At 39.0% G+C, this 20,969-nt stretch overlaps 1 protein-coding gene across 5 annotated transcripts in view; it reads left to right on the top strand.

The window, feature by feature from the left end:
- CPEB3 (cytoplasmic polyadenylation element binding protein 3) overlaps positions 1-6,858 on the top strand; it is a 181,438-nt gene extending 174,580 nt beyond the window's left edge. For all 5 annotated transcript variants that reach the window (XM_036829282.1, XM_036829283.1, XM_036829285.1 and 2 more), the window contains one exon: positions 1,557-6,858. In XM_036829282.1, coding sequence (XP_036685177.1) covers positions 1,557-1,784 — 228 coding nt within the window. In that variant the 3' untranslated portion in view covers positions 1,785-6,858. The remainder of the gene's footprint in view (positions 1-1,556) is intronic.
- Positions 6,859-20,969: the final 14,111 nt, after the last annotated feature.

Here is a 20,969-nt window from a genome sequence, read left to right on the forward strand (position 1 = left end):
CTCAACTCATTTGCTCCTCATAGGAACCCTATAAAGTACGAACTGTTCTTTATCCCCAGTGTACAGATGAGGAAACAGAGGCTCAGAGTACCTGAGAAATTTGCCTAAGGTTGTACAGCTAGTAATGTGGCTGGGATCTGAACCTAGGCAGATGACCCAAGAGCCACTACAGTTTTAGTTATGATGCAGAGATGAATGTGAGATTTTTTTTTTTTTTGAAGCCCACTCACTAACCTGTTAGGTTGAGGAGGGAAAAATAGGAGGAAGGGAACTAGAGCCAAAGCAAAGACATTTTCCCACTTGGGTAACCAAGGGCTGGGACAGGTCATCTCCAGTGGGTCTTCCAAGCAGAGACAGAACTCCAGAGGAGGCCAGCGAAGGGGCCTTCAGAAGGGAAGGTCCAGGAATGCCAGAGCCCAATCCCAGGCGTTCCCTATGTCCCTGCTCACCCCATGCTGTCCCCTAGCAGCCCCTCGGTACCCTGCCCCGTGCCCTGCTGGAACCTCCTGGCTGCGTCCAGAGGCAGCCCAAACTGTCAGGCAGTTGGCTCATGTCAAAAAAAACGTGGGTCCCCATCTCCATAGCCCCAGCGGCCACAGTGCTCGCCCTTCCCCAGAACGGCTCTAGAGGTCAGCGTGGGAAGGAGCCTGATTGCAGAGACTTGCCATCTTCCTGCTAATTTCTAACATTTGGGATGAAAACATTAATGATAGTCCGTTTCTGAGGTTCTAGGAAGCGGACATGGGGGAAAGCTGTGGTAACTTTTGTTCTTCCTTGCTTCTGGTTTTCCTCTAACATAGCCTGCAGGGCTGTGATGAAAAGTTCTCTATTGAAGCTTCCAGTCTTGGAGGGAGATTAAGGCAATAAAATCTAAAAAATAAAAAAGCCTCAATTGTTCGAGTAGCTTCTTAACATCCCCCTAGTCCCCCTTTCCCTGCCATCCATTGTGAACAGTACTGGGAGGTTAGTCTTTTGAAAGCCTTGTGCTTAAAACATTGAAGCCCAGAGCCTCACGGTCACCCTTCAGCTAGGCTTGCCAGCCTCAGTGGGACTTCCCCTTTGGCCCAGCTCCTGCCAAACTTCCCCAAGTACGTGCTCTGCCTTTGCCTACTTTTGGGCTTTGTCCTCACTGGTTGCTCTCCCTGAAATGCTGTTTGTGCATAGCCGGGTGCTTCCCAGCCTTCAGGATTCAGCTCATGTGCTTTTACCTGTGCTACCTCTCTTAATCCTCCAGCACCCTTTGAGTTAGACCCTGCTATGCCCATCATATAGATATCCAGATGTGTGTGTGTGTGTCCGTGTATCACCGTTACACCCACTTTACAGATCCACATATAGAGCAAACAGAAGCACAGAGAGAGGTTACTGCCATCACACAACTAGTAAGTAGTAAGTCAAGGAGCAGATCCCATACTGTCAGCCACTGTCTGATACCAGCTGAGTTCAACACCGAGTCTGACTGGGACATATTAAGCTCCATTATAAACTCTCAAGAGGAAGAAATGTGAGGAAGCTTTGCTAAAATCTTTTTTCCTGTCTTTCCTCTTTGGGTCCAGGTGGAAGTGAAGCCATATGTGCTGGATGATCAGATGTGTGATGAGTGCCAGGGCACACGCTGTGGTGGGAAGTTTGCCCCATTCTTCTGTGCCAACGTCACCTGTCTGCAGTATTACTGCGAATACTGCTGGGCGAGCATACATTCCCGCGCCGGGCGGGAGTTCCACAAACCGCTGGTGAAGGAGGGAGGTGACCGCCCTCGCCATGTCCCGTTCCGCTGGAGCTGAGCCCAGGGTATACCCAGCCACAAGTACTGGAGTAGATAACAAGGAGGGAAAAGAGAGGGCACTGCCTCAGGGCTTACAGTGTTCTGGAAATCTGTGCATTTGTTCTCGATTTTTAAAGAAGAAATGGGTCTTTTTATTATTATTATTATTTACAGTCATATTACTGAACTCAGTGTCCAGTATAATGCAGAATTGCAGAGTGTATAACGGTACTGATTTGCACTTTGATTCACACCTTTGTCTGCTTGGTACCTTAATTTCTTACACCTGATTTGTCACTCGTAGACTGCCATTCTCATCAGCGGCCATCAGGTTGATGTCTGTGATTTTTTTGTTTGTTGTTGTTGTTGTATTGTTATTGTTTTGATCGTTTTTGAACTGGAGCATGCACTTATTTTCAGAAACTTAGAGAATCGCCCCAAGGAGAAGACTTACCAAAGGTAATACTCGTGAGTAGGTGGCAGATGTAGCAAAAACTTCACAACAATTCAGCAATCATTAGTTGGGGTCATTTAGAGTAAGGAAAACCCTTAATGAAAATAAGCCTTTAGTTGCTCTCTATTTTGACATGTAAGGATACCTCATAAGCTGAATCTTTATTTTTCCTTCATGTTTAATTTTTGTTTTGCTGAGGATTTTGGTTAGATCTTTTAGTGTTATGTAAATTTATGCTGCAATAGCTTTTGCTGCTATTAAAGTGGTATTATTAATACCATAATACTCTATTCAGGCTAAGGTATCAATTACAAAAAACCCAACAACATACTTTTGTGATTTAGGGATAGAATCAGCTGCCGAAAGGAGATCAGAATAGACTTGAGAAAGCTTCAACGGAAGGTCACTATTTCTGACTGCATGTTTACTTAATCAGGTTGCTGCATGCAATAAATTTTATATCTGATGTCTAGTATAAAACCTTCCCACAATGCACAAATTAAGAATCTATATAAGCTATAAAATACTGATTTTTTTAAAAAAGATTTTTTTCATTCAAAGAAGTGGTAATTGACTGGAGGAAGGCATGCCTCAATAAATGGAATGCTTCGGAAATTAGGAACAGCCCATAACAGAATGACCTATATTACAACCAATATAAAACCTAGGTGTAGGATATTCTTAAAGCAAATTTGTGGATGGTAGATGAAGTATTTTGCGGTGCTCTGTTATATATTGTGCAATTTATTTTATATAGTAAAGTGATTATGTCTAACTGTGATCAAACTTAACTGTTTAAAGCCTCTGTGTCAGACGTTAACGAACTTGACAGTTCATAACTGGTATATTATTAACTAACACATGAGCTCTTAGTTACAATCTCCTAGTGCTTGCACCATTTTACATAGCTTCAGACCTTGTCCAGAAAACCAAAGAGCTCATCTTAGCTTACAAACACTAGGAATATATACAGTATATAGAGATAAGTTGTCAATTGACAAACTAGGCACATTTTAAGAAAGTTGCGTGATCGTGATGCTAAAGAAATGTCTGTACAAAATAAGATGGCCTGGGCAGGGTTGGTTGTCTGGGTGAGAAATTAACTACTTAATTCCCTGGATTTATCCTGTAAAGCTTGAATAGAATTCAGACCTGCTAGTACTACCATGGACATTTTTTTAGCATTCACTCTTGGGCTGCAGATAGTAATATATAAACACACACAATGATTATGAGACTATGTAAATCTTTTTTTAAATCTTCTTCCTATGTTTTGGAATTCTGGGGACAATCTGACTGGATATGACACTGCAGAATAGATTTAAGTCGCTGTGTTTTATGTGCTGTGATGTCCTTGTACTGTCTTAATATCGCTTGGTTTTGTTTTGTTTTGTTTCTCCAGTGTTTAGTTGCAATTAACAGCTCTCAAACTATAGTTTGTTTTCAAAAAGGAAAAAACAAAATAGTTTTTTACTGGATTAAAAATGCTTATTAGAATTCTCCCCCTTTGAGGTTACCTCTGGGCTTTTTGGTAATAATTGCTTTTTTCCAGCCCAGCTGTGGTTTTCTGTTTGTTTTTTTTCTATGTTTGTGGTTTTTTTCATCTGTACAAGAAATTTTGTTATGCACTACTACTTTTTGTATTCTAGACAGTTTTCAAAAGTTGGCTGAAGATTTTTTTGTTTGTTTGTTTTTAAGGAAAAAGGCATGCTTTCTGACTGACATGATCTTTTGCAATACCTCAATTTTGAAATATAGGAAAGAAAATGATATTTTCTAAGTAAGTTTATTCAGAAAAATATATATTAATTTAATTCTGCAAGAAAAATGATTTAACAGATGGGTAACTTTATTTTTTTCATGCTTATTTGTGTTTTTTGAAAATGAAGAAGTTAGAGCTTTATAACTATAATATTAAAGATCATATCTAACCTACAGAAATCTACCTAATTATGTGAAAGAAGCAAAACTTTTTGAAGAAGCACCCCTCTTTCATGTACTAAAATAACACTGAGATTTAAAAAAAAAAGCTGGAATATTGTACAGCATAAAGCTGAAGTGAAGGCGAAAAAGCATTGTCATAAAGAATAGGTTACAAAAAATAAACTCCATTTGGTGCTGAAAGTTGTGAATAGGTGGTGGAAACTACTTTCCCTTAATTTGTATATTTATAATCAAGCGTTGATTGTGCACGACTGACCAGGATTGTGAAAGAGTTCTTCTGTTTGTATTTTTTTAAAGAGAACTTTTTTAGTTTATTAAATTATAACATGTTCCCTTTTGTTTTGTAAATAAATGTGCCCCCAAGTTGTTAATGTTATATTAAAAGAGAGGGTCCTTCAAAAAAAATTATTTTTTAAAACACAGAGGTGTTCTGACCTGCAACTTGATGGGAAGCCCCCGGGTATCACAGGTCCTGTTGTGGCCTTTCCTTGATGTGACACTTGAACTAGTCGATTTTTTGAAGGCTATAACCTAACCTCGACTATTTGTTGTTATGTGCAATACTGTTTGTACTGTTTGTATAAAAAATAGAAAAAAAAAGAAAAGAAAAAAGGCATAAATCTTTATTGCAGATTTATTTTCATTGCAAACTTTAGACATTGTGATTCACTGAAATCATTTTTCTACTGTCAAATATGTACCTTTTCTTCATGCTGGTATTTTTTCAATAGTAATGTAGCCTTTGTACTGAGACAAATTTTCATTGTTATTTTTAGAAAGATTTTTTGCTAAGAAAAAAATTAAACATATTTACATATTTTTCATTTTATTTCGTATTTTCTTTAAGGAGTGCTTTCTCAATCATTAATAGAGTTGTTTCTGGGAGGGACTTTCATATCTGGTCAATGTCATAATATTATTTTGTATTTTTACTTGGAATAAATTAATTTTATGATGCTAATTCTTTAAAAGTTTATTTTTTTCATTTTCAGTTATTTTTGAAGCTAAAACCTTTGTAATATTGTTACTAAAGTGTCTAGTTTTTTGAAATGCAAAGCTTTATGTATTAACTTGCTGATGTGGTTTACAATAGTGTGACAACGATGAAAATGGTTGGTTATGTAAAGTGATTGGAAAATGTAATGGATAATTGGGTAATAAAATGACAGAATGAGCAGAGCATGTGAGATTTTGACAAGCCTTTTCCTTTATTACAGTGGTTTAGTGTAAGACTAGGGATGTCACAGTACAGTTCTCTAGGGATGTCACAGTGGATTTATACAACACCAGGTGCAGCCAAATCTGTGGCCCTGATGATGAAGTCACCCCTTACTGAGATACCACCAAGTTGAGAACCTGGCCGGGTCGACAGAGTGTTTATTGCTTTTCCCCTCTAACTCTTCATTCTGTTGTGTGTGTGTGTATGTGTGTGTGTGTGTGTGTGTGTGTGTGTGTGTGAATCTGCCACCGACTGCTGTCCACATGTGAGTGGGTACCTTTCGCCAGGCCGAATCTTTGCCCTGCATTTACAGTGGTGACGTCTGAGAGTGAAAGGAGGTCTCTGAGAGGACCAGCCCTCTGGGTAGTTAGACTTGGATCGCAGTGTCTCGCCCAAGTGACCTCCCCGAGCACACGGGTGGCCTGGCAAGGCGGCACGCTCTGAGGTCACCACTGTAAACGGACAGTTTCAGACTTCGTCTTCCTCCACCCCCCGCCTGCTCCTGGTATGGTGCCCCTTGTTTGTCCCTTATTGTGGCAACACATCTGGCCACTCCGAGCATGATCTGTCTGCCCTCCTGCTTCTTTTCCAACACCCAAACTCACCTTGAAGCTGTGCTGTTAAGGCAGCGTGTCATTGTCACGGCACCTAAAATTAAACAAAAGTCATAACAACTGCAAAACTGGTGTTGCGTAAACAGAACATCCAATGACTCGCTCTAGACAGATGGTGAGTTTCTCCCAGTCCCTGATGGCCTCTTCCAGGTCTCCTGCCACGGAGGCAAGGTTATGAATGACTCAGAGAAACACGTGTCCAGAGTTGGCTCTTGGGTATGCTCCATGTATTCAGTTTTGTAAATAATATATAGATTAGATCAAGTTGTGATGTAAAATTTTAACTCAAATTGGATATTACTGGTTGGAATTTTACATTAACTACAAATAAGTGATTAGGAACAGAAGAAAAGAAATTGGAAAATTTTTGCTTAGTGGTATAAAGATTATGCTTAGATTTCTGCCTATATCTTGTGTTTCATAGCTTGTTAGTGAGGCATGGGCTAATGCAGAATGTACTGCATTTATGCGATTAGCAAATAACTGCTAGTTTTCATTTTATCTATTATATTAGCAACAAAATGGCATTTAACTGGGTAAAGCTCCTACCTAAATATTTGAGTATTGTGACATCTCTACTTGCAAGGTTTGAGTGAAAGATTAGTCACAGATTAGTGAAAAAAAAAAAGTTATCTTTTTGTTAAAACTGGCTTATTTGTATGGATTGTTGCTTTTTCACCAGTTTGTGTGGTATGTCAGCTAACATTTTCTGTTGTTTTTTTTTTTTTTATAATAACCAAACTTCTCTATCTCAGCTGCAATAGTGTTCCATTTTACCAGAGTATTTTATAATTAATGCTGTTGACTTTATACCCCAAAATGGGTCAAGAAATGGATATGTGATTTGGGGATGTTTAAATTTGTATGACAATGAAGTTAATCACAACAAGTAGAAAACCTGGGTGCTAATACAGGACAACTTCTGCTCTTTCTTTTCTGGATATAGTTCCGTTGGGGTATAAAGTATTAGGTATTTGTATTTTTGCTGTCAAAATAATGGACATAACTTTTAGAGTGTTCACAGCTAAGATCTCTGTATTTGTTTTTCAACTAACAACTAATTTTAAATGTATTGTATCTTTTATTACCTGTTCTCTTAGATTGTTTTTGCTAGTAACCCTTACTCAGCTTCCGCCTTTGGGGCTTGGACTGATATTGCTTGTGTGGAACTGCAGTACTGTGACTAACCATGGAGCTCAATGCAGCTATTGCTTACAACTGCTTAAACTTTGTAGTTTGGACTTCTTTTTTTTTTTTCTGTAATAACAACTTATTAAATCTAGTTGTATGAAGTACTGACACTTGTCATCCTTTGCACTTGCCAAGGAGTATCTTGGAGTAATGGATTGCGTCTGGGAATATCTGCACACTCCAACTTGCTTGATGAGCTTTTGGGGGGAGGGGGGACAAACTCCTTTAAGCAGGTTAAATACAGCAACATTCACCTTTTTTCTGACACGAACGACACTCGTTTAAAGAAGAGAAAAAGACCACGAGTGTATTTAAAACAGGAAGGTGTTTGTTGACACAATGTGAGTGTGTATGCAAGATTTTAAGGTGCACGTGGGCATGCCAGCACTTGCCACATGAAACCAATTTTCAAAATTAAAACCAAGGAAGTCAATGAAAACGTTAAGTACGCCCCCTTTCGTTTTATTTTTTACGCTAGGCTGTCTGGGATCCTCTCGGAAAATGGGTCCTTTCACAATCCCGTAGCGACTTTGGACGTGCTAGAAGCTCTCTTGTAGGCACTAACTTCAATCTTTGTAGAAAACGGACCACAAGCGGCCACACCCAAGAATCCCCTGGCAGCTTTCATAACATGCAGGTGTCAGCGTCCCAACCCCGAGCCGTAGTTCCGTGGTGGGGAGCGGGGTCTGGCGCAGGTGTTTTCCACACGGGGCCTCCAGCGCCGCCCGAGAGTCGGCCGGCGCCCGAGGGGGCGGGACCGGCGCCGAGCAGCGCTCCGCCCTTCGGGATCCCGGCTCCGCTCTCCGGCCGCTCGGCTTTGCAGGGGAGCTGGCGGGGCGGCTGGGCTGTCTCCCGGGCTTTCCCGGCCCCCCTCCCGCCTCGCGCCCCTTCCCGCCGCTGGTCCCCAAGTCCGGCCCCAGTCTGCCCTCCCCCAGGTGGCCCCGGCGCGTGGCCGCGGCCCACAGGTAAGCTAACCCGCGACCGGTGCGCGCGCGCCCACCCCGCCGCCTCCCGGGCTTCGGGTACGGCCGCTGCAGCACCAGCCTCCCGAGATGCCATCAAGGTCCGGAGGCCTGAAGCTCGCGCGGAAGGCCCGGGGTTCAGCGCAGCCGTGTCGCCGGACGGCATCGACCATTTGGAGCTCTGTGTCAATGCCTCGTGCCAAATGGGGAGAGGAATACTATGTTTCAGGTCCCTTTTACGTTTGATTTTCTAAAACTACATCATGCATCAAGCACCAAATGGAACCCTGTTTTCAGAATGCTGGCCTGACTTGGGCCCCACGTTAGTCTCCAGGCAAAAGGGTTCTGGGATCCTAACTCGGAGGGGGAGTAGGTAAATGAGTGGTGCCGAGGTGACTAGCAGCTTGTTATTTCTAGGGGGTAAAAGCCGGGAGGCCTGGCGTTCCTGGGGCGTGAGGTTGGAAGCGGCGGTTCTGAAGCAGCCCCCTTGCTGGACGCTAAGCCCTCGCTGTGAGGGGATGTGCAGGACAGACCCTGACGGCTGAGAAGGTTGGGGTTAGGTCTAAGGCACCCGCTTTACAGAAAGAAAACTCATTACCCACAAACACTGATGAACACAGCTTAAAAATTGTATTTGGGTGGTTTTTCACAAGACCCATGGCACATGGGTCACTTGGACACTTAAATTGGAAGACTTAAAATCATATATTTTAACTAGAACGGTTGTACTAGATAGGTTAATGATTGCTAATGAGATGAGGGGAGTCCAAAATTGAGGAGTCCTATTGCTATTCATAAGGCCTGTTGGGAAGAAAAACTTTGCTCTAATTTAGGCTCAGTGATTAGAAGCCTGTGAGTTAACTGGCAAAAGACAGATTAACAGGAGCTTATTCATATGCACATGAATCCAGCAAAAGAAGTGGCCCCTCCATAATTAGAGGTAGGTGTCTATAACCTAATTTAATAGGGGAAAGGAAGGGGGGAGAAAGGAGCTTCTATGGGAAGATCAAATGGTTTCTTCTTTTTTTTAAAATCAATTTTCCAATGCAGTTGTTTTTTAATTAGCAAATTTTTAAAAATTAAAGTATAGTTGATTTACATTATTCGTTTCAGGTGTACAATATAGTGATACAGTATTTTTATAGATTTAGGAAAGACGGTGGGTTTTTAGGGGAACAAATGGGAGATAAGAAAGTTTGTGATAATGTTTGTCTATGCAGGTGCGAGCGTTTTCTGTGTTCTTTTGGCCAGTGAAACTCCCCAGGAGAGGGCGTTCATTGATTGATTACAGCCTCGCTCTCAGAAGCTTCTGCCTTTAATCAGATAAGGGAAGCTTTGAAAAAGCTTCTTTTGCATCTGTTGAATTTCCAATGTCTTCAGTTTAAAATCATCTTAATATCAACTCTGGAGGTCCGAGGGGTCCCCACAGATAAATGGCTGGAATGACCCTATCACTGGAACAGGTAACTGAAAGTTATCTGTATTCTGTCCCATTACGGAGTATTATGGAGGGAACAGATTCTGAGTCTGGTCATTGTTTGTGTTTAGATAAAGGACTTGTCTGTAACTGCATGTACATTCATCTCAATATTTAATTCTGGCCCCGTAAGGGTCAGCCCAAGTCATGGAGTTTTCTTCTTTGCTGTTACTGGTCAAATCTTTGGTTAAGATGCTTTTGAGCTGAACTGTTAAGTATAAGGGAAACATTCCAACTTGTCATCTTCAGTGCAGGCCTGAACCAAGTGAGACTCTTTTTTGTAAATGGAAGAAAGACCCCCCGAGCAAGTTCTGGTCCCTAAGGCGGGGAGTTGTCTTGCGTGCCTGGTCTCTCCTTTCAAAAGGGCCCTTCTGCTCAATTTCATTACTCATTATTAAAAACAAACAAAAAAACGCAGTTCCAATACATACCCATAAGAAGGACTAAAATTTAGAAGATGGGAAATACTAAGTATCAGGAAGAATCTAGATAAGTGCTGATAAAGGTGTAAAGTGGTGCAACCATACTAGAAAACTGTTTACAAGGGCTGAATGTGTATATCCTATGACTCTGCCTTTCCACTCATAGGCAGAAGCCCAACAGAGATGTGTAGCATGTTCCCAAAAGATACTACAAGAAGGATCACAGCAGCATATAGCCCCAATCTGGAAGCTATCCAAATGCCCTGCAACATTAGAATGGATACACTGTAGTATATCCACAAATGGAACACTGTATAACAGTAAGAATGAAGGTCTACAAGTATATGCCACATTACGGAAGGCCATCACAAACTTAATGTTGATCAAAATCGCCAAAGAGTACATAATGTATGATTCCATTTGTATGAACAGGGAAGGAGTAACTGAAAGGGGGCATGGAGGTGGCTGCTGGGCTGCGGGTAACTCTCTTGATCTGGGTGTTGCATACAAGGTGTGTGCAGTTTGTGTAAATTCACTGAGCCATACACTGAGATCTGTGCACTTTTCTATGTTTTAATGGAGCGTTAAAACGAAAAAAAAGGGGGCTCTGTGAAAGGTAAAAGCTGATGCTTGGCACAAATGCAGTTCTTTCCAGGCAGTCTCCATGCAATTCACTGTCTTATTCCTGAACCAGACTTCTTTTCTGGCTGTCACTGCTAGCAGGCGCCCATCCAATCTGGCCTGCTTTCCCAATCACCCAAACCTCAGTCTCCCTGCTCCCCATCTTCCCTGCTCCCATGTCTAGGCTCCTTTCCACTCTTCCTTAAGCTTACCAACATCCAGGAGGATTTGTTTTGTTTTGTTTTAGTCAGTTTGGGGGGAGGGCTGGAATCGGGAAACAGAGTTTAAAAACCCTCCATCCACTAGTCTCTGCGGTTGACGGTAAAGCATCAAACATTGAAAGCCAGTTAATCTCACGTGTGCGTGTGCTGACTGGCTTATGTGATGTCTTGTTTAACATTTAACAAGATCTGTCGGCCCCTGCTTCCACATTTATAGCCTGATTGACTTTTTAACATTATACCTTTTTTATTTTTAGATACATGTAGATGCAGATACTGTTGTAAGAAATAAGACAGATTCCATGTATTCTTTACCCAGTTTCCCCCTAGTATCTTGCAAAATTGTGTTAAATATTACACCCAGAATACTGACATTGATACAGACAAAATGAAAAGCATTTCTGTCACCATAAGAACACCCGCTACCCTCCCTTTTCCACCTCCCTAGAGCCATGGCAATGATGACTAATTTGTTCTCCAGTTCTATAACTTTCTCATTTCAAGAATGGGATATAGGGACTGCCCTGGCGGTCCAGTGGTTAAGATTCCATGCTTCCACTGCAGGGGGAACGGGTTCAATCCCTGGTCAGGGAACTAAGATCACTTATCCCACATGCTCTGCAGCCGGAAAAAAAAGAATGGAAACATACAGTGTGTAACCTTTTGGGATTGGCTTTTTCTCTTTTTTTTTAATTTATATATTTATTTATTTGTTTGTTTTTGGCTGTGTTGGGTCTCCATTGCTGTGCGTGGGCTTTCTCTAGTTGTGGCGAGTGGGGGCTACTCTTCGTTGCGGTGCACAGACTTCTCATTGCGGTGGCTTCTCTTGTTGCGGAGCACGGGCTCTAGGCACGCGGGCTTCAGTAGTTGTGGCACAAGGGCTTCAGTAGCTGTGGCTCGCGGGCTCTAGAGCGCAGGCTGTGTAGTTGTGGCGCATGGGCTTAGTTGCTCCGCAGCATGTGGGATCTTCCCAGACCAGGGATCGTACCCATGTCCCCTGCACTGGCAGGCGGATTCTTAACCACTGTGCCACCAGGGAAGTCGAGGATTGGCTTTTTTCAATCATTATAATTCTCTAGAGATTCATCATGGTTGTTGTATTTATCAATAGTTTGTTCCTTTTGATTACCAAGTATTATTCCATGGCATGGATGCACCATGGTTTGTTTAACCACTTGTTTGAAGGACATCTGGATTGCTTCTAGCTTGGCACTATTAGAAATAAAGCTGCTACAAACATTCGTGTACAGGTTTTTATGTGAACATGTCTTCGTTTTCTCTGGGATAAATGCCCAGGAGTGCAATTGCAGGGTCGTATGGTAGTTTCATGTTTCGTTTTTGAAGAAACTACCAAAATGTTTTCTAGAGTCTGGTATACCTTTTTACATATTAACCAGAATGTATGCATGATCCAGTTTCTCTGTGTCCTCTCCGGCATTTGGTTTTGTCACTACTTTTCAGCTTACCCATTCTGATAGGTGTGCAGTCATATCCCATTGTGGTTTTAATTTGCATTTCTCTAATGGCTAATAATGTTGAACATTTTCTCACGTTCATGTTTGTCATCTCTATACCCTCTTCAGTGAAATGTCTCTATTGTTGCCCATTTTCTAATTGGTTTGGGTTTTGGGTTTTTTTTTTTATCGTGTGGCTCTTTTTATTCACTTTATTTGATCAAATAGTACAGAGTTCCCATGCACCCCCGTCAGTCCTCTCCCCTCAAGTTCCCCCTATTAACACCTTGCACTAGGGTGGTACATTTGTTACAGTTGATAGCCAATATTGATAAATTACTAACTAAAGTCCACAGTTTAAATTAGGGTTTACTCTTTTTTTAATTTATTTTTTATTGAAGTATAGTTGAACTACAATGTTGTGTTAATTACTGCTGTACAGCAAAGAGACTCAGTTATACATATATATATATATATATATATATATATATATATATATATATATATATATATATACACACACACACACACATTCTTTTTCATATTCTTTTCCATTATGGTTTATCACAGGATATTGAATATAGTTCTCTGTGCTATGCAGTATGACCTTGTTGTTTATCCATTCCGTATATATAGAGTTTACTCTTTATGTTGTACATTTCCATGGGTTTTGACAAATGCATAATGTCATGTATCCACCATTATAGTATCATACAGAATAGTTTCACTGCCCTAAAAATCCCATGTGCTCCCCCTTCCCCCTTGCAATCACTCTTCTTTTTACTCTCTTTATAGTTTGAGCCTTTTGCAAAATGTCATAGTTGGAATCATACATTATGTAGACTTTTCAGACTGGCTTCTTTCACTTAGTAATATGCATTTAAGATTCCTCCAAGTCTTCTCATGGCTTCACAGCTCATTTCTCTTTAGTGCTGAATAATATTCCATTGTCTGGAAGTACCATAGTTTACTTACTCATTCACCTACTAAAGGACATCTTGGTTGCTTCCTATTTTTGGCAATTATGAATAAAGCTGCTATAAACGTCCATGTGCAGGTTTTTGCGTGGACATAAGTATTCAACTCATTTGGGTAAACATCTGTGAGCACGATTGCTGGATCATATGGTAAACATATGTTTAGTTTTGTAAGAGACTGCCAAACTGTCTTCCAAAGTGACTGTACCATTTTGCTTTTCGTGTGCTTATTTGCCGTCTGTATTGTTGTTGGTGAGAAGTCTGTTGAGTTCTTTAGCCTATTTTTTACATTGGATTGATTGCTTTCTTATTGTTGAGTTTTAAGAATTGTTTGTATGCATTGGGTACAAGTCCTTTGTATGTTTTGGAGATAAAGTTCAACTTATTAATTTTGTCTTTCGTGAACCGTGCTTTTCATGTTGTACCCAAAATTCATTGCCAAACCCAGGGTCATCTATGTTATTTTCTAGAAGTTTTATACTTTTGCATTTAACATTTAGGTCTGTGTTATTTTCTAGAAGTTTTATATTTTTGCATTTAACATTTAGGTCTGTGATCTACTTTGAGTTAATTTTTGTGAAAGGTGTAAGGTCTGTGTCTAGATTCACTTTTTTTGCATGTGGATGTCCAGTTGTTCCAGCACCATTTGTTGAAAAGATCATCTTTTCTCCATTGTATTACCTTTGCTCCTTTGTCGAAGATTGGTTGACTACATTTGTGAGGGTCTGTTTTGGGGCTCTATATTCTGTTCCACTGATCTATTTGTCTGTTCTTTTGCCAGTACAACACTATCTTGATTACTGTAGGTTTATATTGTCTTAAAGTCAGGTAGTGTCAGTCTCACAACTTTGTTCTTTTTCAGTATTGTGTTGCCTATTGTAGGTTTTTTCCTTTTATATACAAACTTTAGAATCAGTTTGTCAGTATCCACAAAGTAACTTGCTGGGATTTGGATTGGGATTGCATTAAATCTGCAGATCAGCTAGGGAAGAACTGACATCTTAACAATATTAAGTCTTCTTATCCATGAATATGAAATATCTCTCCATTTATTATTTTTTCTTTTATTAGAATTTGTAGTTTTCCTCATATAAATCTTGCACATGTATTTTAGGTTTATACCTAAGCATTTCATTTTTGGGTGCTCATGTTGATATATAGGAAAGCAATGAACTTTTTATTTTTTAGCCTTATATCTTGCAACCTTGTACATAATCTCTTATAAATTCCAGGGTTTTTTGTTTGTTTTGTCAATTCTTTGAGATTTTCTACACATACAACCCTATGTCATGTGCAAACAAAGACAGTTTGATGTCTTCCTTCCCAATCTGTATACCTTTTATTTCCTTTTCTTATTGTGTTAGCTAGGACTTCCAGTATAATAGTGAACAGGAGTGGTGAGAAGAGACATCTTTGCCTTGTTTCCAATCTTACGTGGAAAGCATCTAGGTTATTAGCCTTAAGTACGATGTTAGCTGTAGGTTTTTCATAGTTGTTCTTTATCGAGGTGAGGAAGTTCCCCTCTGTTGCTGGTTTTTATAATGAATAGGTGTTGAGTTTTGTCAAGTGCCTTTCCTGCAGCTATTGAGATAATGACATGATTTTTCTTCTTTAGCCTGTTGATGTAATGGATTATACTAATTGATTTTTGAACAGTGAACCAGCCTTTTATACTTGGAATAAATCCCACTTGGCCATGGTGTATATAATTTTATTTATACATTGTTGGATTTGATTTGCTAATATTTTGTTGAAGCTTTTTGCATCTGTGGTCATGAGAGATATTGGTCTATAGTTTTGCTTTCTTGTAATGCCTTTATCTGGTTTGGTATTAGAGTAATGCTCTCCTCATAGAGTGAATTGGGATGTGTTCCTTCTGCTTCTATTTCCTGAAAGACTTTGTAGAGAATTGATATCATTTGTTCCTTCAGTGTTTGGTAGAATTCATTACTGAAACCATCTGGGTCTGGTGCTTTTTGTTTTGGAAAGTTATTAATGATTGATTCAGTTTCTTTAATAGATGTGGGTCTATTCAGAGTATCTATTTTTCCTTGTGTGAGTTTTGGTAGATTGTACCTTTCAAGGAATTGGTCTGTTTCATGTAAATTATCAAACTGTGGGCATAGAGATAGAGTTGTTCACAATCTTTTATTAACCTTTCAATGTCCATAGACTCAGTAGTGGTGGTCTCTTCTTCACTTGTGATATTAGTAACCAGTGCCTTCTCTTTTTTTCTTTTGGTTAGCCTAGCTAGATAGAGGTTATCAATTTTATTGATCTTTTCAAAGAACCAACATTTTTGGTTTCATTTTCTCTATCATTTTACTGTTTTCAATGTCATTGATTTTTTTGCTGTCATTTTTATTTCTTTTTTAAAAATTTTATTGAAGTGTAGTTGACTTACGATGTTGTGTTAATTTCTTCTGTACAGCAAAATGACCCAGTTATACATATATATTCTTTTTCATATTCTCTTCCATTATGGTTTGTTACAGGATATTGAATATAGTTCCCTGTGCTATACAGTAGGACCTTGTTGTTTATCCATCCTATATATAATAGTTTGCCTCTGCTAATCCCAAACTCCCAGTCCTTCCTTCCCCTAACCACCGCCCCCGTGTCTTGACAACCACAAGTCTGTTCTCTACATCTGTGAGTCTGTTTCTGTTTTGTAGATAAGTTCATTGGTGTCATATTTTAGATTTCACATATAAGTGATATCATATGGTATTTGTCTTTCTGTTTCTGACTTACTTCACTTAGTATGATAATCTCTAGGTCCATCCATGTTGCTGCAAATAGCATTATTTCATTCTTTTTTATGACTAATATTCCATTGTGTATATATACCACGTCTTCTTTATCCGTTCATCTGTCAATGGACGTTTAGGTTGTTTCCATGTCTTGGCTATTGTAAATAGTGCTGCTGTGAACATAGGGGTGCATGTATCTTTTCGAATTATAGTTTTGTCTGGGTATGGGTATGCCCAGGAATGGGATTGCTGGATCAATATGGCAACTCTATTTTTAGTTTTTGGAGGAACCTCCATGCCGTTTTCCATAGTGGCTGCACCAATTTACATTCCCATCAACAGTGTAAGGGGGTTTCCTTTTCTCCACACCCTCTCCTGCACTTATTATTTGTAGACGTTTTAATGATGGCCCTTCTGACTGGTGTGAGGTGGTATCTCATTGTAGTTTTGATGTGCATTTCTCTAATAATTAGTGATGTTGAGCATCTTTTCATGTGTTTGTTGCCCATCTGTATGTCTTCTTTAGAGAAATGTCTATTTAGGTCTTCTGCCCATTTTTCAATTGGGTCGTTTTTGTTGTTGTTGAGTTGTATGAGCTGTTTGTATATTCTGGAAATTAAGCCCTTGTCAGTCGCATTGTTTGCAAATATTTTCTCCCATACAGTAGTTTTTCTTTTCTTTTCGTGTTGTTTATGGTTTCCTTTGCTGTGCAAAACCTTGTAAGTTTGATTAGGTCCCATGTGTTTATTTTTGCTTTTATTTCTATTGCTTTGGGAGACTGACCTAAGAAAACATTGGTAAAATTTCTGTCAGAAATGTTTTGCCTATGTTCTCTTCTAGGAGTTTTATGGTGTCATGTCTTATGTTTAAGTCTTTAAGCCATTTTGAGTTTATTTTTGTGTATGGTGAGAGGGTATGTTCTAACTTCATTGATTTTCATGCGGCTGTCCAACTTTCCCAATACCACTTGCTAAAGAGACTGTCTTTTCTCCATTGTATATTCTTGCCTCCTTTGTCGAAGATTAATTGATCTTAGGTGTGTGTGTTTATTTCTGGGCTCTTTATTCTGTTCCGTTGATCCATATGTCTGTTTTTGTGCCAGTACCACACTGTTTTGATTACTGTAGCTTTGTAGTATTGTCTGAAGTCTGGGAGGGTTATGCCTTCTCCTTTGTTGTTTTTTCCTCGGGATTGCTTTGGCAATCCTGGGTCTTTTATGGTTCCATATAAATTTTAGTGTTATTTGTTCTAGTTCTGTGAAAAACGTCATGGGTAATTTGATAGGGATTGCATTAAGTCTGTAGATTGCTTTGGGTAGTATTTTAACAATATTCTTCCAATCCAAGAGCATGGGATGTCTCTCCATTTCTTTGAATCATGTTTAGTTCCCTTTATTAATGTTTTGTAGTTCTCAGCGTGAAAGTCTTTCATCTCCTTGGTGAGGTTTATTCCTAAGTATTTTATTTTTCTGGATGCAGTTTTAAAAGGGATTGTTTGTTTACATTCCCCTTCTGATATTTCAGTGTTAGTGTAAAGGAATGCAACCAATTTCTGTATGTTAATCTTGTATTCTGCTACCTTGCTGAATTCGTTTATCAGTTCTAGTAGTTTTTGTGTGGAGTCTTTAGGGTTTTCTATATATAGTATCATGTCATCTGCGTATAATGAAAATTTTACCTCTTCCCTACCAATTTGAATACCTTTTATTTCTTTTTCTTTTTTGATTGCTGTGGCTATGACTTCCAATACTATGTTGAAGAGAAGTGGTGAGAGTGGGCATCCTTGTCTTGTTCCAGATTTTAATAGGAAGGCTTTCAGCTTTTCACCATTGAGTATTATATTGGCTGTGGGTTTGTCATAAATAGCTTTTTATGTTGAGATATGTTCCCTTTGTACCCATTTTTGTAAGGGTTTTTGTCATGAATCGGTGTTGAATTTTATCAAATGCTTTTTCTGCATCTACTGAGATGATAATGTAGTTTTGTCATTTCTTTTGTTGATGTGGTGTATCACATTGATTGATTTGCATATGTTGAACCATCCTTGTGACCCTGGGATGAATCCAACTTGGTCGTGGTATATGATCCTTTTTTCTGTGTTGTTGGATTTGGTCTGCTTATATTTTGTTGAGAATTTTTGCATCTAAATTCATTAGAGATATTGGCCTATAATTTTGATTTTTGGTAGTGTCTTTGTCTGGTTTTGGTATCAAGATGATGGTGGCTTCTCATTTTTATTTTTTTCTTCTGCTTGTATTTGGTTTATTTACTTTTCTTTCTCTACTAAAGTGGAAGCTTAGGTTTTGATTTTGTATCTTTTATCATTTATAATATAAAATATTACAATATTATTATAAAACGAATAGTTGTATTTTCATTTAGTTCAAAATATTATTTTAATTTCTCTTGAGATTTTTTCTTGGGCCCATGTGTTATTTATAAATGTGTCATTTAATCTCCAAATATTTTTAGAATTTTCCAGCTATCTTTCTTCTATTGACTTCCAGTTTAATTCCATTGTGGTCTTAGAGCATGCTTTGTATGATTTCTATTCTTTTAAGTTTGTTGAGGTGTATGTTATGGCCCAGAATGTAGTCTATCTTGGTCAGTGTTCCATGTCAGCTTGAGAAATATATATATTCTGCTGTTGGGTATTGTTCAGTTCTACTATATCCTTACTGATTTTTTGCATGCTGGGTCTATCAATTACTGATAGAGATGTGTTGACACCTCCAACTATAATAGTTGAATTATCTATTTCTCCTTTCAGTTCTTTCAGTTTTTGCCTCAGGTATTTGCATGTTCTCTTGTTAGGTGCATATATCTTAAGGATTGTTACGTCTTTCTTGGAGAATTGATCCTTTTATCATTATATAATGCCCCTTTCTATCCTGGATAATCTTCCTCGTTTTGAAGTCTGCCTTGTCTAAAATTAATGTAACTACTACAGCTTTCTTTTGATTTGTGTTAGCATGATATATCTTTCTTCATCTCTACTTTAAAAAAATTTTTATTTTTAGTTGTGGTTAAAATAAAAACACGTAACACAACAGTTACCATCTAAACCATTTCTAAGTGTACAGTTCAGTACTGTTAAGTATATTCATTGTTGTACAGTGGATATCCAGAAGTTTTTCTTCCTGCAGAACTGAAACTCTATACCCATTAAGCAACAGCTCCCCACCTTCTTCCTCCCCAGCCCCTGGCAACCACCATTCTACTTTGTTTCTATGAAGTTAACTATTCTAGATGCTTCATTTAAGTGGACTCATACAGTATTTGTCTTTTTATGACTGGCTTGCTTCACTGGGCATGATATCCTCAAGGTTTATCCATATCGTAGCATATGTCAAAGTTTCCTTCTTTCTTTCTTTATATTTTTTTAATAGATCTTTATTACAGTATAATTGTTTCACAATACTGTGTTAGTTTCTGTTGTACAACAAAGTAAATCAGCCATATGCATACATATATCCCCATATCCCCTCCCTCTTGAGCCTCCCTCCCACCCTCCCTATCCCACCCCTCTAGGTCATCGCAAATGACCGAGCTGATCTCCCTCTGCTATGCTGCTGCTTCCCACTTGCTAACTGTTTTACATTGGGTAGTGTATATATATGTCGATGCTACTCTCACTTTGCCCCAGCTTCCCCCTCCACCCCCGTGTCCTCAAGTCCATTTTCTATGTCTACATCTTTATTCCTGTCCTGGCACTAGGTTCATCAGTACCATTTTTGTTTGTTTGTTTGTTTGTTTAGATTCCATATATATGTGTTAGCATATGGTATTTGTTTTTCTCTTTCTGACTTACTTCACTCTGTATGATAGACCCTAGGTCCATCCACCTCACTACAAATAACTCAACTTTGTTTCTTTTTATGGCTGAGTAATATTCCATTGTATATATGTGCCACATCTTCTTTATCCATTCATCTGTCAATGGACACTTAGGTTGCTTCCATGTCCTGGCTATTGTAAATAGCACTGCAATGAACATTGTGGTACATGTCTCGTTTTGAATTATGGTTTTCTCAGGGTATATGCCCAGTAGTGGGATTGCTGGGTCATATGGTAGTTTTCTTTTTAGTTTTTTTAAGGAACCTCCCTACTGTTCTCCATAGTGGTTGTATCAATTTACATTCCCACCAACAGTGCAGGGGGGTTCCTTTTTCACCACACCCTTCCCAGCATTTATTGTTTCTACATTGTTTGATAATGGCCATTCTGACCGGTGTGAGGTGATACCTCATTGTAGTATTGATTTGCATTTCTCTGTGATGTTGAGCATCTTTTCATGTGCCTCTTGGCCATCTGTTTGTCTTTTTTGGTGAAATGTCTATTTAGGTCTTCCACCCATTTTTTAATTGAATTGTTTGTTTTTTTGATATTGCGCTCCATGAGTTGTTTGTATATTTTGGAGATTAATCCTTTGCCTGTTGTTTCACTTGCAAATATTTTCTCCCATTCTGAGGGTTGTCTTTTCATCTTGTTTATGGTTTCCTTTGCTGTGCAAAAGCTTTTATGTTTAATTAGGTCCCATTTGTTTATTTTTGTTTTTATTTCTGTTACTCTAGGAGGTGGGTCAAAAAAGATCTTGCTGTGGTTTATGTCAAAGAGTGTTTTTCCTGTGTTTTCCTCTAAGAGTTTTATAGTGTTTGGCCTTACATTTAGGTTTTTAAACCATTTGGAGTTTATTTTTGTGTATGGTGTTAGGTAGTGTTCTAATTTCATTCTTTTACATGTAGCTGTCCAGTTTTCCCAGCACCACTTATTGAAGAGGCTGTCTTTTCTCCATTGTATGTTCTTGCCTCCTTTATCATAAATTAGGTGACCATATGTGTGTGAGTTTATCTCTGGGCTTTCTATCCTGTACCAACAGATCTATATTTCTGTTTT

Source organism: Balaenoptera musculus, chromosome 16 (genome assembly GCF_009873245.2).
Source record: "Balaenoptera musculus isolate JJ_BM4_2016_0621 chromosome 16, mBalMus1.pri.v3, whole genome shotgun sequence".
NCBI lineage: Eukaryota > Metazoa > Chordata > Mammalia > Artiodactyla > Balaenopteridae > Balaenoptera > Balaenoptera musculus.